This window comes from Phaenicophaeus curvirostris, chromosome 4 (assembly GCF_032191515.1).
Source record: "Phaenicophaeus curvirostris isolate KB17595 chromosome 4, BPBGC_Pcur_1.0, whole genome shotgun sequence".
NCBI classification, from domain to species: domain Eukaryota; kingdom Metazoa; phylum Chordata; class Aves; order Cuculiformes; family Cuculidae; genus Phaenicophaeus; species Phaenicophaeus curvirostris.
The window spans coordinates 76,644,185-76,662,630 of NC_091395.1; the positions used below are offsets into that span (position 1 = coordinate 76,644,185).

Consider the following 18,446-nt stretch of genomic DNA (forward strand, 5'->3'; position numbering starts at 1 on the left):
TTGTGTCTGCGAAGGTTTATTTGGAAAATAAGAGTGAAAGAGAATCACTGACACTACAAATAAAAATAATATAGGGAAATACATCTCTTTTATTATTAAATTATAGATTAAAATAGGAAACGTGGGGGAATATAGAAACACATATCTCTTTCTGGAGGCTTTCTATAACAATCAGCATAAAATAACGTAGCGGTACCTGACAGCTTAAATAAAGATAGGAGCCTCAGCTCCTATCTACACATTTATCTCCTCTGATCCAGACAGGGTAAAGAGGCATAAAAGACTCAGATAATAGCATATTTTCTGCACACCAGCTCCCAAACGATAGGCAGATTTTATACTTGGTTACTCCACATAATGTCAACATTGTCAGAAAACAAAAGCACCACAAAGGAACATTTTCCCCCACTCCCTCTCTTTCACATCCCTCCCCCCCCCTTCTGTTCTTTTACCTTGCAATTTCTGTATAAAAACATCCTGCTTTGGGGCAGCCCCAAAGCTCTGTGCCTCTGGAGCAGCCCCTGAATTTGTGAGGCAGCAGGACATGGGATGATGGGAACCAGCAGTGAGGTTCAGGTGGGTGCACACGTATCCTACGCACTGAAGCAGAGAAAGCACCAGCCGATTCGCTTAATACCTGTCCCTTCCTCGCTGCAAGCTGTCACAATATCTATTGTAGCTGACAGCTATCGACCATCGCATGCCATGCCATTAACCTTTGCCACCCAGTACGTCAGATGGTGGAGAGGGAGAGAGCTGAGTGTCACACCTGAGCCACACAGCATTTGGGAGATGCAAGAAGAGCGTTGAGCTCTTCATGATCAACTGGGTGGTGAAGCCGATGAAAAGTCTTACTCCAACCAAGTATCCCCTGTTGACCACGCTTTGTTCAAGGAGGTGGATTTCATCTTGGGAGGCTCTACGCTGACCCCATGGACCCTTTGAAGACCAGTCTATACTTTCCCCAATTCTCTTCATCACCAACCACCACCTGTTGTTGCCTGAGCAGTTCTCTTGGAGAACAGGCCTTATGAAGAGTGGCTGAGAGAGCTGGGGGTGTTTAGCCTGGAGAAGAGGAGGCTGAGGGGAGACCTCATTGCTCTCTACAACTCCCTGAAAGGAGGTTGTGGAGAAGAGGGAGCTGGGCTCTTCTGCCAAGGGACAGGACGAGAGGGAATGGCCTCAAGCTCTGCCAGGGGAGGGTCAGGCTGGACATTAAGAAAAAAATTTTCATGGAAAGGGTCATTGGTCCCTGTCAGAGGCTGCCCAGGGAGGTGGTTGAGTCACCTTCCCTGGAGGGGTTTAAGGGACAGGTAGATGAGGTGCTGAGGGACATGGGTTAGTGACTGATGGGAATGGTTGGACTCGATGATCCGGTGAGTCTTTTCCAACCTGGTGATTCTATGATTCTATTATTCCTACATGGCACAGGACCAAGGGGACACTTCACATTAGGGTCCACAGCTATGCTGCTTTGCGATGGTTAACATCCACAGGACCATATTTGCCCTTTGGTGTTGCTAAGCTGCTTTAATCAACAAGAAGTCCAGCATCAAGTTCTAATTTCACCTCTTCTCCCTGGACTTGCAGCTGCCTTTATGGTCACAGGAAATGATTTCTTTGGCTCTACCTAGAACTGCATCAGCCACTAGACTGCTTAGCTGGGAAAAAATAAGTAGCACTATCATAGGAGCTTGGATTTCTCCTTTCACATGAACCTTTTTATTTTTTCACTAACTTCCCCCAGTGGGCAGCAGTAGGAGATCACTCCCTTTCCCACATCCATTTTCACATCCTCTGTGGGATCTAAACATCTTCTGAGACTTCTACCAGACTTATCTAACCTACAATTATTTGGGGCGGACAGACTGACTGACACACAGGCACAAGATTCATTTTCTCAGGAAACCATAGGCTGAAGAATGGCATAATTAGCTTGTTTACCTTTAGTTGAATCAACTTGTTAATTGTTATTAGCTTGAAGGGCTTTCTCCAGGGACACCTATATTTGGCTAGCTGGTTTGTTATGAGAAGAAAGAGTTCTTGGCACTTGCTTGAGGAGACAGGGAAAAATCTTGGCAGCAGCTATCCACGTTTTTTTTGAAAACTTTTACTTCTGAGTCTCAGCTTAATGGAAGGTGACAATAAGAATGATTGCCCAAGCCTGACTTGGAGCCAGTCCTTGAGGGAGGTTGCACCAAAGTTCCTGCCTTCCTCACCTCCATTTCCACATACGATGGTGTCAGGTCTGAGGTCAGGAGGCCTCGTGTCCTAGGAGCAGGGAGGGTCTGGGTGGTGGAAGGGTGAGGCCAGGTCTAAGGAACCAAGAGCAAGGCTGTTTTAATGGTGAGGAGGAGGAGCCACCTCCTCACCTATTACAAACACGCAGAGCCAAGGGCTAATCAAGCCTCTTGAGCGAACCAGACTCATCATCTGTCACTGAGCCACCCCCCAGCTCTACCATAAAACAACAATTAAGACCCGTGGTTGAGCAACATCATCTTTCCATGGTACCTTCAACATGACTGGGGTGCAGGGAAAAATGGGATGAAAGAACTTCGGCCAACCCTCAATTCCAAGGATGACCCTGCACCTGATGACACTGTTTCCATCTTGGAGGCTACACAATCCCCTTGTTTAGCTCACAGACACACTTACGACCTGTAGATCCTACATGTCTATGCACCATTTTATCCTCATGCCCTTGGCCTACAACTCTCCCGAAAAACCATTTCACCAAGCCTACCTCAAAATGAGGCCCTGCAATTTCTTTTTCCACTAAAAATGAGAAAGAAAAATGGCCTAAACATTTTGTTCCTAATACTCAAAACTTTTTCTTTCTCTGCTTCATGCTGTTGCTCTCTCTCATACCCTCCCTTTCTTACAGAAGTGTGACTAATCCTCTTCCTTTCCTTGCACTGTTACCTTGAAGGTATTTATAGAGTGTGATCATGTTCTCTCCTGTGTCTTTCTTTCCTTTTCAACTCTGGATAAATCAGGCTTCCTCAGACTTCTCTGGTGTCTTATCTTTCACGAGGTCACGCTAACTGCAATGGGAAGCCAAGAAAGGCTTTGCCTGTTGGAGAGGACACTTCAGAGTTGATACAGCGGCTGCACAGGCTCTGCAAGAAACTTCTGATGGACTCTCTCTGCATATGCACATTCCCAGCCCCCTGCCAGGTCTGTGAACATGTGAGTTCGCACACAACGACGTGCACGAGAAACGAGGATTTATCTGTTCCCGAACAAATTAGCCAGCGCTATCATTTCTTTTATATTATCTCATGTCACTGTAAGTGGTCTGCCTTCTGAGCCAGAAGCAAAAGAAAGGAAAGTGAATGTAGAGGGTTGAAAGAGATTAAGCTGAAACATCTGCAGGCTGTCTGAGAAATGGAGAATGTCTGGGGGTGAAATGGTGGTATCTCATGTGATTCTGCCCCTCTACTCCACTCTCGTGAGACCCCACTTGGAGTCCTGTGTCCAGTTCTGGAATCCCCAACACAAGAAGGAGATGGAGCTGTTGGAACGGGTCCAGAGGAGGTCTCAAAGATGATGTGAGGGCTGGAGCCCCTCTGCTACGAGGCCAGGCTTGAGCGTGTTGGGGTTGTTCAGCCTGGAGAAGAGAAGACTCCAGGAAGACCTTAGAGCAGCTACCGTTAGCTGAAGGGGCTCCAGGAAAGCTGGGGAGGGACTCCTTTTTGTGTCCCTTCAGGAAGACCAATTTCTGTTTTCTTAATAGAAGCAAGTAGAACAGAACAGAAACATTTGGGGCTTTCTTTTAGTCCCCATTTTTCTCGCTCCAGAATCATCCTCAATAAACATCTTGTTTTCCACTTTCTATCATTTATTGCAATTTTTACTATTCCTGATTTGTCATTGTTTTCTGGAAGACAAATCGTACCAAAAGCCCAATATTTTTTGGGGTGGAATGAGTTTCTGTTTTCCAGTTTGCTCTTCTATCAGAGGCTTTTATTTCTTTACACCCCACGGCTGCTCCAGCCTCTGTGGCACATCACTGAATTCAGCCCCTTCTCTTCAGCAGCGCCCATCTCTAATCCTGGTACGAAGCCGGATCGCTGATCCCAGTGTAGGGGATACGGGAAGATTTTCAAAGCAGATTAGTCAGCTACTGCACCTGAATTCAGTTCCTGCCTCAGTACTGAAAAAAGAGCTCGGGAGATTGTGTGCACAGCAGGTGATGCTAAAAGTCACATTGTTCCCCATACACCGATGAGAAATTTTGATCCCAGCTTGTAGCTGGATGCTTCACACGAGCATAAATATGTCAGGTCAAATGCTGCACCATCACCTGGTTCTGCCTCACAACAATTTGGCTATTATAAAAATATCCTTGTTTTGCACAGCAATTCAATGAGTTTGCATCATTTTCTATACCTGAGAAGCATTCATAGAGACCGTAACTCCTTATCCCATGGGAAAGCATTCACCTTGTAGATTAGGCACTCCTGGGGCAAGGATTGTGTCCAGTTCTGGAACCCGCAACATAAGAAGGATAAGATGGAACGGTTCCAGAGGAGGCCACGAAGATGACGTGAGGGCTGGAGAACCTCTGCTATGAGCACAGCCTGAGAGAGTTGGGGTTGTTCAGCCTGGAGAAGAGAAGGATGTGGGGAGATCTTGGAGCAGATTCCAGTACCCGAAGGGGCTCCAGGGAAGCTGGGGAGGGACTCATTCCAAGGGTCTGGAGTGATAGGACAAGGGCTGGATGACTTTAAATCGGAAGGGGGAAGATTTAGATTAGACATTAGAAAGAAATTCTTCACAATGAGGGTGGGGAGGCCCTGGAAGAGGTTGCCCAGGGCAGTCGTGGCTGCCCCATCCCTGGAGGTGTTCAAGGCCAGGCTGGATGGGGCTTGGAGCCCCTTGATCCAGTGGGAGGTGTCCCTGCCCATGGGAGGGGGTGGAGGTTGGTTGGAACGGGATGGGCTTTAAGATCTGTTCCAACCCAAACCATTCTAGGATTCCATGATTCTATGAATTAACTGGATTTCTTTCTGTTATTTGGGGTTGGGTTTTGTTTATTTGTTAGTTGTTTGTTTTTTTTTTTTGCTCCAGCCCTTCCAGCTATTATTAATACTTATTGGTAATGAGATAGCATATAACGAACTCAACTAGAGATCTGGACCCCCTTAAGTCAGGTACTTAATTACTAACAGCCTTTCCAGCACACATTAAGGATTGGCCTGGCTGGATCTGTAGGGAAGAATGAAGCAATATCAGGAGAGGGAGATAAATTTCCTTGCATTAGTCCCAGGGGGGTGGTAACTCTGAAGCTGCTTTACCCAGTGCGTCTGCCTCCACACTCCACACTGATGGATGAGTCCCTGAGCCGTCACTTCACATATACCTCACCGTTTGCAGAAAGGGGAATCCAATATCTAGGGCTTCCCCAGCTCCAGAATTGCTCTCAGAGCTTTAGGTTTCTACGCTTTCCTCCTCGCTGCTCCTGCATTCCCTACTAAGGTTCATCCATATCTCCTGTCCAATCTTTCTCCTCCACTTCCCTCCTCCAGACCAGAATCAGCTCAGGACCTTCTTCACTGTTCCCTTCCCTGATGGAGAAGTCTTGTGTTGCAAGTTTAATGTAACTCCTGATCTTTTTCCCAAAACAGCAGGAGAGGCCCCTAAGGCTGCCTCTTGGAGAGGGTTCCTCATCTGGGTCTCAGGACACTTCTTTAGTTTATCCTTGCAATTATCGTCCTAAATCACCACCAAAAAAAAAAACCAACAACCTCCAATTGCATAGGGAAAACCAAAAAACTGGGAATGGGGCACCCAACCACCTTTCAGGAGTTCCTTGGGGCAGCAAAGCTTATGGCTTTAAGGTTTGCTGATGCCTGCAAAGCCTAACAAACCATCATCAGCTTCCTAAAGGGCAACCAGCTCTTCTCCCTTCCTTTAACTAATCAGATGTCGTCCTGATTGAAAGTAAAGCTTTTATCACAGAATCACAGTATTATAAAATTATAGAATGGTTTGGGTGAGGGAACTTTAAGCCTGTCCAGTTCTACCCTCCCTGCCACGGGCAGGGACACCTCCCACTGGATCAGGTTGCCCCAAGCCCCACCCAACCTGGTCTTGAACACCTCCAGGGATGGGGCATCTGTGACTTCTCCGAGAAAACTGGGCCAGGGTCTCACCACCTTCACAGGAAAATATTTCTTTCTAATATCTAATCTCAACCTCTCCTCTTCCAGTTTAAAATCATTCCCCCTCATCCTACCCCTGCATCTCCTGATAAAGAGCCCCTCCCCAGCTCCCCTGTAGCCCCTTCAGCTACTGGAAGGTCACTATAAGGTCTCCCCACAGCTTCTCTTCTCCAGGCTGAACAACCCCAACTCTCTCAGCCTGTTTATTCCTAACAGGCAGCTCAAGTTCCTCCTCTCTGCATCTCATTCCAGCTTCTTGTGAGGCAGAGAATGACTCCTTCACTTTACCTTGAAGGTAATGATAGGTTGTGAGCACCATGACCCCATGAGCATTTTTTTCCCACCCTGGAAGGAAAGCTCAGCTAAGATGACGATGTCCGTGCCCTCTCTCTGAAAGATGATGTGGGTGTGACAGGTATCCCAGGGCGTGCAGTTTGTCTCTGAGGCAGCACCGCTGGGTTATGCCCTCCTAGCAAGAAGAAGAAACAAAACAAACGCACTGGAAGAGACAGGGGGGGAGAAAAGACCTAAGGTAAAATTGCTGTAACTCGTGTGTCGAACCCCCAGCATAAATCAACTAACCCTTGCAAGGAGAGCGTAATCCCTCACTGTGCAGAGGAAACACTTAGGCAAACTCAGCCTTGGCTGAGGCTTTACACAAACAGGTCAAACGGCTTTGATTCATTCCAAGCCCTGTCTAATAATTCAACGTGCTGGTTTGCTCTCCTCTCCATTAGCAGGTGGCAAACAGCATCCTAACCCGCAGCCTTTTCTACAGGAGATTCAGTGTGTGTAGATTTATGTCACCTCACGCCTTGTGACATCTTTTTAAGGTGCCGTCTGCTGTACATAGGGAACATCGAAGGAAAACACAGACAGCAAGAAAGGAAAAAATGCATGGTGCTACAGGAGACATCCACTCCCAATTTCCAGATTGCAGGTAATCGAGTCAGCTCTATAAAATCCGAGAGGCATTGCCACGAAGGCTGTCATGGGGAGATGCATTTTTCTTCACATGCACGGAAGTTAAAATCTCAGAAGAAATATCTAGTCTGTTGTTACAAGTTGTTTATCCAAAGTCACAGAGACAGGTAGCTCTGAGAAGCAACGAGATTCCTCCGTGGGGTAAAGCTGAAGAAGGGGCCAGGTTGGCTGAAAGACAAATGAGAGCATCTATGAACCAGTCTGCAGGTCCTGGGCACCACTTAGGAGTGATGCAGGTGAGCAACGGACACAAAGAAAAGGCTGTTATAATCGTGGTGATAGGAAGAAATCAGCTTAGTTAATATCAGCTCAGTTATAATGAGCTGATAGGAAGAAATTCTTCATGAGAGGTGAGATTGAGGTGAGATCTGAGGAAGAAATTTTTTCCTGTGAGGGTGGGGAGGCCCTGGCACAGGTTACCTGAGGATTTTGTGGCTGCCCCATCCCTGGAGGTGTTCAAGGCCAGGTTGGATGGGGCTTTGAGCAACCTGATCCAGTGGGAGGTGTCCCAGCCCATGGCAGGGGGGTTGGAACTGGATGATCTTCAAGGTCCCTTCCAACCCAAACAATTCTATGATTCTACAGTCCTTATGAAAGGTCCAGAATGGGAAGTATGATAAAAAAAAAGTAGAGCAAAGCACTCAGTACAGGCTGCCACAGTACAAGCAGATGAATTGAGAAAGTCAAAACTCTTTATGATGGATTTGACTGTTCATGTAAAACTCTCACAGACGGGGCCACATGATCCCTGTGCAAGCGGTGGCCCAGACACCAGGTTTGCTCCAAAAAATTCACAGCCATCATCCAAGCAAAGACTCCTTTCCCATGGGGCTGGAACTGCCCTGTGTTTCCTTCGCTGTGATTAATCAGGGATGATGGGATTTCCCAGGTGGCGGCTCCAGAGGCATCAGCCAGCTTTGTTTGATGCAAAGCTTGATGCAAAGCTTGAAGCAAAGCCTGATTATTTTGCAGAGATTGTGTTCAATTTGCCCTCTCTGAAGGCACCCTGGAGCTCTCCCAAGACCTGTCCTGAGCATTTGCTGCGTCCAGATCAGCTCAGAGCCTCCCGAGACCTCGAATCATGCCAACGGGGACTCCCAAACACACTCCTGTTGCTGCCTATCTGAAAAGCCAAGCGCTTTCCACAGGCACCTCTGCTCCTGATGGATTTTGTAGCCATTAGTGGCTAAACTCCCTCAAGGCAGAAGAGATCTGAAACATGTGCATGCAAAGCCTCCTGCGAGGCAGCCTGCAGCACGGAGCACTTACTGGTAAAGACCTGCAGCCCAGTCAGAAACATTAACGTTAAGTCTTGACTCGAATTATGTGTACAAGTAACAGGAAGAGAGGAGGAAAGCAAAATCCACCAGTTTCTCAGGTCTTAACTCACAGTCCTTTAGCATCTGGACCTGTTTAAAATCCCATCCTAAAGTTGCCATCCCCCTGGGGGCAAAAAAATAGATGGCTTAGCCTGGACACGTGTGAAAGATGAGCAATTTGATCCTGCTTTTGGAAGAAGCACCAGAAAACCTGTCCCATTTCTTTCTCATCAATAAACTGGACCCATGAACGTGAAAGCAGCTGCTGGTGCTTGTGTGTCAAAACGACCCCCCCAACTCATATGTCAGCAGTAGCTTTTGGAGTGCTGCTAATAACTCTGTCAAAGCATTCAGGGAGAGCAGGTATTGCAGACAGGATGTTCCAGTTGTATTCAATAAATCAAAACCGTGGCACAACTGTTTTTACTGCGTCTTTCATGTAAACTGCTTCCCAGATGGCTTTGGACAGAAAGAGGAACATGTGCACCGAGAAGCTGCTTGGGGTGGAAGAGGGATTCACATGAAGGAAGGAGGAAAGAGATGGTAGGATGAGGGGGGATGGCTTTAAATTGGAGCGGGGGAGATTTAGATTAGACATTAGGAAGAAATTCTTCATGATGAGGGGGAGGAGACACGGGATCAGGTTGTCTAGGGAAGTCGTGGCTGCCCCATCCCTGGAGGTGTTGAAGGTCAGGTTGGATGGGGCTTTGAGCAGCATGATGCAGTGGGAAGTGTTGGAAATGGATGATCTTTAAGGTCCCTTGCAACCCAAACCATTCTATGATTGAGAATCAAGAGTGACAAGATGCGACCAAGGCAGTTTTGAGCTGAGGAATAAGCCTCTAGTCCAATGGGATACAGGGAAACACCTTTTCCCCATGAGCAGCAGGGAAAGATGTGCCACTGCTGGTTGACTGAAGGACCTCCAAGGCAGATTAGCAGCTGGGTTAGGTCTTCTCACCAGCTCAGCTCCTGTAAGATGCAGGGAGATGCTTGGAAATAGTCATGAAGATCACAACCTATCTTAACACCTATCAAGCTCACCGCAGCCGCACAGCAGCCAGCTGTGCCATCACTTGTTATCAGACCAAAGTCTTGGAGGAGTCATAGAATCATAGAATCACCAGGTTGGAAAAGACCCACCAGATCATCGAGTCCAACCATTCCTATCAAACACTAACCCATGTCCCTCAGCACCTCATCCACCCGTCCCTTAAACCCCTCCAGGGAAGGGGACTCAACCCCCTCCCTGGGCAGCCTCTGCCAGGGACCAATGACCCTTTCTGTGAAAATTTTTTCCTAATGTCCAGCCTAAACGTCCCCCGGCAGAGCTTGAGGCCAGGTCACAGGTGGTCAAAATGAGACAGGACCTTCAAAGGTACCTATCCTTCCTGCACACTCATTTTTATTCCCTGTAGCAGTCCCAAGATCTCCTTATCCAGGAAAAGAATGGTGGCTTCTGCTTCTGGAAATCCTTCCTGCTCTCCACATGAAAGTCCAGAGTTATTGTCCTCCCACAACCCCATCCTGCATACGCCTGGATGCACCTTCCCCTGGCTCACACCAGACTTCTATTTCTTCCTTGTCCATCTCCAAGACCTAATGTTCATCCATGCTTCTTCTTCCTATCCACCTCTTCGAACTCATCCTCTCAGCCCTGCTTTTTGACACTGATTTCACCAGCCTCGATACCCCCTTATTTGACCCTTTAAAGCTGTGATGGCCAAACGAGACGCGCACAATCCGCATGGGGTGGTGGCAATATCTCCCCAGCCCTTCTCTCCCACCCGCTATCACACAGCTGCCACCATCAGTCCATTCAGGCTTGAAGTCCTTTGCCAGGAGGTGTTACCAGAGGGAATTTTGACAGATAGATTTGAAACAAGGGAACTGCACTGAGCTGAAGATTGACAGGAACAAGCTTTTCATAGTTTTGTTCCTTTTTTTTTTTTCCGTTTCAGTGAAATGTGTCCTTCTAAAAAATTGTTTTAGCAGAACTTCCTTTGAATTTGTCCCCTTCCACCTTTAGGCTGAGAAGAAAGAGGTCATTTTTTTTTTTCCTAGGGAAGCAAAACGAATATAAAGTCCACTGGAAGGAAAAAGAAATCACGGGTATCTCGGTAGCCGAGTATTTTTATTGAAAGGTAGCAAACTTTAGCGACATTAAAGTCATGTTTAAAAATGACCAAGTGGAAAGTTACAACAATGAACAAGTCTTGTGTGAAAATGATGAAGGGAATTTCAGGCACAATAGGAATCAGTGAAAACAGCCAGGAGAGCAGAGGAGACATTTCTGTCTCCAAAAGCAAAATGAAAACTAGTCACAGTAATTAATACCGATTATTAGATTTAGCTAGTACTAATTTTTACCCAGCAGTAATTACTGTTTAAAGCTCCAGAGCTCTGGGAAAAAAAAATCCTTTCTGGGTGGGGTGAGATCCTTGCAGAGGAATTTGCAGAGTGTGTGAAGACAGCCTGTTGAGGGAGAAGTTTTATTTCTCCTCTGCACCAATACAGAGAGACATAAATATCACATTCTTACTGATGCAAATAACGGATTGCTCCTGTCAGAACTGACAAAAGCCCTAATTTAAGGAGCATTTCCCTCTCTCACACACACAGCCGCATTTTTCAAGAGATTTTTGCTCTCCCCTTGGGATTCGAGTTCCCAAACCAGGTGAAAAATCTGCCAGACGCTCTCTTGTGTTTGATTGCATCTATGAAGAGCCTGTGGGAAACATATGCCGGGAATTATGCTAATGACAAAGCGCAGTAAAACTCGCCAGGTAAAGGCAGCAGTTGTGAGCAGAAGACAGCCCAGATGTCATTTTGGGATCGTGCCCTCCATCACAATGGTCCAGGAACGACTCTTGGTCCCCTGAGGACTTGGCAGCAAACTAGTGCTTTCAACTCTAGCTCAAATTTTCATGCTTTAGTTATTGGTTTGTTAAGACAAAGAGTGGAAGATGCTCTGAAAGCTGCACAAGGGATGGGCAATGTTTTGGGGGCTGGTTACAGCTGTAACACAGCGTCACTGTAAAATTAACTGTACTCTTTTTATTTAATTACCTCTTTCGAGAGCGTTGATTTTCCACAAAGGCTCCCTGAATGCATCGCCACTGTCCTATGGAAGGGATTTCTAGTCGATACCACAAGTGCAAGCAAACATAAGGAGACACTGAGATAGCAATCATAGAATAGAATCATAGAATAACCAGGTTGGAAGAGACCCACCGGATCATCAAGTCCAACCATTCCCACCAATCACTAAACCATGTCCCTCAGCACCTCGTCCACCCGTGCCTTAAACCCCTCCAGGGAAGATGAATCAATCCCCTCCCTGGGCAGCCTCTGCCAGTGCCCAGCGACCCTTTCCATGAAAATTTTTTCCTAATCTTCAGCCTAAACCTCCCCTGGTGGAGCTTGAGGCCATTCCCTCTCGTCCTGTCCCCTGTCCCTTGAGAGAAGAGCCCAGCTCCCTCTTCTCCACAACCTCCTTTCAGGTAGTTGGAGAGAGCAATGAGGTCTCCCCTCAGCCTCCTCTTCTCCAGGCTAAACACCCCCAGCTCTCTCAGCTGCTCCTCTTGTTCTCCAGCCCCCTCACCAGCTTCGTTGCTCTTCTCTGGACTCGCTCCAGAGCCTCAACATCCTTCTTGTGGTGAGGGGCCCAGAACTGACCCCAGGATTCGAGGAGCGGTCTCACCAGTGCCGAGACCAGAGGGAGAAGAACCTCCCTGGACCTGCTGGTCATGCAGCTACGGTGCTATAGGTGTTACAGGTGATCAGGGAGATGATTTGGCTGAAAAGTTGTTGTGGGGGAAAAAAAAATATGTTCAACCATGTTGGCTGCCGATTTTGGGTCACCCTGCATGCCTCTGCCACCATGGACCTGAGTATGAAGTGACAGCAGGGGGTCCCCACCCAGGCTGGGTGATGGTGACACTGCCTTGTTCTCAGAGAATCATAGAATCACGAGGTTGGAAAAGACCCACCGGGTCATTGAGTCCAACCATTCCCATCAAACACTAAACCATGCCCCTCAGTGCCTTGTCCACCCGTCCCTTAAACCCCTCCAGGGAAGGGGACTCAACCCCCTCCCTGGGCAGCCTCAGGGAGCTGTAATTTCTTCAAGCCTTGCCTCCTCCACCCTGGGTCGTCCCCAAGATGGCATAGGGGACACACATACAAAAAGCAAGGTGCTCACACTGCAGCACACAAGGTTTGCAGACAGCATGGCTGAAGATGGGAATTGCCATGCTGTCTCCAGCCTGGTGTCCCCAGTCACGGAATAATAGAATCACTAGATTGGAAAAGACCTTTGAGATCACCAAGCCAAACCGTACCTGCCCACTACTAAATCATATCCCTGAGCGCCTCATCTACCCATCTTTTAAACATCTCCAGGGACAGGGACTCAACCACTTCTCTGGGCAGCCTGTTCCAATCCCTGCAGTGGTTGTCTGAAGGAGAAGCCTTCATCCACCCAAAACACAAACATCTAGAAAATATCTAGCAAGTAGGATGAGGGCATTGGATGGCATCTGCTGGGACGGTGACGAGCATGCAGAGGTCAAATGCCAGTTCAGAGATGGAAAGGTCCTCCTGGAGACCCAAGATCAGAAGACCAAAAGGTGAATACTAGCTGATGTTTTGCTCTGGCTTGGACCGGAGGCTGAGTGTATGCTTTAAACCTGCTCGCTGTTCCCAAGTGCATTGCTGGCAGTGGAGAGCTGGCCATTTGCTCTTTTCTTTAAGTCCACTTTCTCTAGAGAAAATCAATCAGTCCACCAGTCAGTCAATCAGGCAGTCAATCAGTGAGTCAGTCAATCTGAGCCACTTGGAAAATGAATCCTGCAGAGACCTGGACTCCCACCCAGAGGCCCTGTGAGCCTTGTAGGAAAAATCTCCAGCTCTGAGAGAGACCGAGACCTTTCCCAGCCTAGGGCACAGCTCCAGCCCCTGCGAGGTAGCAACCTGGGGCAGGGCCAGGTCCTGATGCTCCTCCAAATCCTTGGAGCTAAGCACTCCCTGGCTGGAGATGGCCCCTCTTGGAGGGTCTCAATTCCCCCCTCCCAGCCTTTGGGACTTAAGAGTTGCTGCTGCTGACATCTAGTGACAAAGAGAGCCGGCAAGAGGAGTTACCTGGAGCTTTTACAAAGCCTTCCCCACCGAGGGAAAAACCTACTGGGGGTCTTCCCCAGGAGGTGGGGTCCCAGCAGAGATGCTCAGGGTGCAGAGGAGGCAATGCTGGGGTGGCCGAGGTGTCCCAGACACTTCCATACATCCCAAAACCTTTTTGTCACCCACTAGCCACCCGAGGAGGACAGGTGCATCCTCACCCCTTGCCTCCTCCAAGCCTTTCCAGGTCCATTTAAGCACGGACTCATTCTTGGGTTTCCCGTCTCAACGAAGCACAGGGAGGGGGAAAAAAAAAACTACCCCAAGGGGAGCTGTTGGGGTGGCATCCAGGCAAAAGCACGCAAGGATGCAGCTCCTTCACGCGCGGCTCTTCCAAGGGACGTGGGAAGCCCTGGGAATTGCACACGGCAGAACAGTTCGCTCTGAGATGGGGTGAAGCAGGACGCGAGGGAGATGCTCAAAGCAAGGGAGATGCTCAAAGCAAGGGAGGTGCTCAAAGCAAGGGTGCTGCAGACTAGGTCCCCACGGCTATGGTGACATCCCACGAGGGACAGCATCTCCTAACCACGACTGTGGACCAGGGCTGCCTTGAGAGCTCACGTAGGGATGGAGGAGGCATCTGGGATGCTTAACCCCCAGCTCCCACTGCAAATAAAAAGGAAAAAGCCCAGACGACACCTCATTTTTTTTGGAGGGGGGGGTCAGGGATGCGAGGAACAGCAGGAAAGACCCCCGAACACATAAAAACATCCACACTTGGGTGAGATGGGGGCTCAGGACACCGCGGAGATGGGGCCACCAGTGCCCCCCCAACCCTGGCCAGCTCCGCCACCCCTGTCCGGGCTGCCTGGCAAAACCTTCTTCAATATCTCCCCCCAAGCTCCTCTTCCCAGCCAGAAGCGCTCGAATTCCTTGGATAAATCCACCCGTTTTCGCGGCACTATCTGGAGCGACAGTCGGAAAGGGTCCAGACAGCAGAGACCTGGGGGATGCTCCCACACTTCCCGAGCTCCTGGGATGCTGAGGAAAGGGGGGAAACCTCCCTCCCCCGTGGGTGTCCGAACCAGGGGGTGCCCCGTGGGGTCCCCGCCAGCCACCCCCCTGCAGAAAGTTGCGTGTCCGTGTGTCCGCGCGTCCGTGCGTCCCTCCCGGTGCCGCCTCGCTACTCACCCAGGAGGACCAGCGTGCAGAAGCAGAGGATGCCCCTCATCCTACCGCTCTCCCCTGCTCGGATCAACCCCGATTGGCCACGGCACGGACCCCACCGGCCCCGGCTCGGCTCGGCTCGGCTCGGCTCGGCCGGCGCAGGCGGTGCCGGAGGATGCGCGCAGGCTGGGCAGGGCGAGAGGCGTCCCCGCCGCCCCAGCCCGGCCCTCCCGGGGCTCCCGTTCACACCGACACCGCTTTAGCCCCGCTCCGGATCCGGCTCCAGCCCGCAAACCGGCTGAGCATCTCGGGTTCCCTCCGGCCGCTCTCCTCCTGCATCCCTCCGGGGCGGCTGGTGAGGGGGATGCTCCCTTGGAGGGTTTTATGATTCTATCCTGCTTATTTACGGATGCTCTGTTTTTTTAAAAATTTTTTTTAGCCCCTAAAAGCAAACTTCTGGCGGCGGGGCAGCCCTCGCCGCCTTCCCCGGCTGCCTCCGCCGCCCCCCCCAGCCTCGCCCCGGCCCCGCGGGGAGGGGCTTGGTGGCCCGGCCCCCTCCTCTCTCCTCCCCGGCCCCCGGTCCCTGTCCCCAAGGCGGGGGCTTCTGCCCCAGCCCGGAGCAGCTCGTGGTGCTGCTCTCGGCTGAGCCCCAAGCATCCCCTTCCAGCCTCCTGGAAAGATGCAGGCATCCCCCTCATCCCCGGAGCATCCCGTGGTCCTTCCTCCAGGGCAAGATCTAAGCATCCCTGGGCATGTTCCTTTTCTCACCTTCCAGACTCAGGATGTCTTCTCCTCCTGGAGGATTAAGGTATCTCCCACAATCCCAGAGAGGCTCGTGGTGCTGTGTCTCTGCTGAGCCCCAAGCATCCCTTTTCAGCCTTCTGCAGGATGCAGGCGTTGCCCCCATCACCCAAGCACCTTCTGGTCCTGCATCTTGGGCAAGATCTAAGCATCCCTGGGCATGTTCCTTTTCACCCCTTCCAGCCTCAGGATGTCTTCCCCTCCTGGAGGATACAGGTATCCCACACATCCCTGGAGCATCTAGTGGTTCTGCCTCTTAGGCAAGATCCAAACATCCTGTAGTGGGACCCCTTTCACCCCTTCCAGCCTCAGGATGTCTTCTCCTCCCAGAAGATACCTTCTTCTGGACGATGCTGGCATCACCCACATCCCCAGAGCAGGTCGTGGTCCTGCATCTTGCGCAAGATCTAAGCATCCTGGGGCATGGCTCCTTTCACCCCTTCCAGCCCCAGGATGTTTTCTTTCTCCCCTGCTGCCCTCCTGGACAGTGCTGGCATGCCTTATGCCCCAAATCCCCATCTCTTTGCAGCCTCAGACAGGACACACACTCAGTTTGACACGACCAGCCCCACCACCGTGGGCCCTGTAGCCCAATATTGACTGTTTGCTAGCAGAGACACAGCTCTGAAGTCTTGGGCCACATCCTACCACCCCTCCCAGTCACGATACCTTCCATTAATTTGCTGCAATATGATCATCTTCTGAATCTCATCCAGAACTACCTTTGTAAATTGAGGTTATTTGCTTCCATAACCATCCAGCCAGCTCCTCATACCTCCTTCCCCATGCTGTCCCTGCAAAAGGTCCCTCACCATTGCGCCCTGGTGCTTCTCCCAACCCTGGCCTCCCCCACCTTTTATCCTCGTCTCCTAGCAGGTGACTCTTTTAGGAAGCCAAGCAGCAGAGCCTGGCTCCTAAAGCCACATCTTAATCTTTAGATTGAATGAACATCTTTTTCCACTTCCTCCATTTCATGCATGAAGTAGCTGACACACAAAATGTGAAGAGATGTCTTCAGGATCAGCCAGTACATGGACTGACAGAATAAAAAGACTCATTCCCAAGTCAGTACCCTAGAAAAACAGCCATATCTATTCCTTCTCCTAATGTAGGCTTGCCCTTCCCTTCCCTTCCCTTCCCTTCCCTTCCCTTCCCTTCCCTTCCCTTCCCTTCCCTTCCCTTCCCTTCCCTTCCCTTCCCTTCCCTTCCCTTCCCTTCCCTTCCCTTCCCTTCCCTTCCCTTCCCTTCCCTTCCCTTCCCTTCCCTTCCCTTCCCTTCCCTTCCCTTCCCTTCCCTTCCCTTCCCTTCCCTTCCCTTCCTTCACCCTCTCCTTCCCTCCTTCTCCTTCTCCTTCTCCTTCTCCTTCTCCTTCTCCTTCTCCTTCTCCTTCTCCTTCTCCTTCTCCTTCTCCTTCTCCTTCTCCTCCTCCTCCTCCTCCTCCTCCTCCTCCTCCTCCTCCTCCTCCTCCTCCTTCTCCTCCTTCTCCTCCTCCTCCTCCTCCCTCTCCTTCTCCTTCTCCTTCTCCTTCTCCTTCTCCTTCTCCTTCTCCTTCTCCTTCTCCTTCTCCTTCTCCTTCTCCTTCTCCTTCTCCTTCTCCTTCTCCTTCTCCTCCTCCTCCTCCTCCTCCTCCTCCTTCTCCTCCTTCTCCCACTCCCTCTCCTTCTCTTTCTCCTTCTCTTTCTCCTTCTCCTTCCTGCCCTGTCCCTCTTTTTCACACAGAGTCTCCTCTGATGATTCAGAGAAGCACCAGGGCATTTTTTCCACACTGAAAGCTCCATCAGTGCTTTTGAACATCTGCAGCAAGAGCTTTTCTCCACTGCTAGGTCAGGTATTTAAACGCTCTGCGAAGGTTTTTTTCACTGGAGCTGTTCAGGGTTCTTAACTTGTGTTTTCTCGTGGCATCACCTCATTAATCCTCCAGCAAATTCTCCTAGCAAACCAGAGGAATCACACAGTTTTATTTTTCATGAGCAAAACAGAGAGGGGAAATAATTCACATTGCCATTTGTAGGTGTTATACATAAAGCATAATGAAGCCAAGAAAACACTTCTTTTTCTTTTCTCCTTTTTTCCCTCTTGGCAAATCAAGAGGAAAGTGTGATCCCTGCCCTTTCTCTCCTTTCAAAGTTTCTACCGTGTTCCAGTCTGGATGTTCATTTAGCAAGTTTTTTAGTCCTCGGTCAGAATTGGAAAGCTGTAAATAAATGAATCTCTTTAATAACTCCATTTCACATCCAAAATGAGCATTTCCTGTGCTACTCAGTGGGGAAAAAGAGAGTGCTAATAAAACCTCATTTGGGGTAAAAAAGCATTGCTCTTGAGCTGGGATTTTTTTATTTCTTAAAGAAGAGTATGATTACGTTTAAGCAAATTTCAAAATGAAATTGTAAAAAGGTGCATTTGAAACATCTTGCAGGGAAAACTGGGGAAATGATTGGATTTTTCTGCTTATTATTATTTTTAATTATTTTACAGGCTCTTTTTTTTTTTTTTTTGGTGCTCTATTTATGAAGTAGCCCCAGAAAAAATAATATCACTGGAACATATGTGAAATTTTGTGGGTTTTTAAACAAATGAAAAAATATTTTCCCTGGAAAATGTTCTGCTTTCCCCTTAGGTATGAGATATTCTGATGTTCTTGGACCAAAAGAGGTCATGTGAGACCCATCACACCCTGCATTGAAGCAAGATGGAGATGGGTTTGGCTCAGTGTCCTGCTTCACACAAGGGTGATGAAGCAGGGACTTGTTTTCCCTGGCACTGTGCCTTGTGCCCTTGTTAAGCAGGAAAACCTTCCTTTTGGTCAAATAAGTGAAGATGTTTAGTATTTGGTGGGAATGGTTGGACTCGATGATCCAGTGGGTCTTTTCCAACCTGGTGAGTCTAT

General features: G+C 49.3%; 1 protein-coding gene across 2 annotated transcripts in view; it reads right to left on the bottom strand.

Annotated features, from left to right (window-relative positions):
- The window catches only part of GFRA4 (GDNF family receptor alpha 4), an 82,234-nt gene extending 67,401 nt beyond the window's left edge, over positions 1-14,833 (bottom strand). The window contains exon 1 of one of the 2 annotated variants that reach the window (XM_069856651.1): positions 14,783-14,833. In XM_069856651.1, the coding sequence (XP_069712752.1) occupies positions 14,783-14,822 (40 nt within the window). In that variant the 5' untranslated portion in view covers positions 14,823-14,833. The remainder of the gene's footprint in view (positions 1-14,782) is intronic. The other variant, XM_069856652.1, reaches the window with a different exon arrangement.
- Between the last annotated feature and the right edge of the window lie 3,613 nt (positions 14,834-18,446).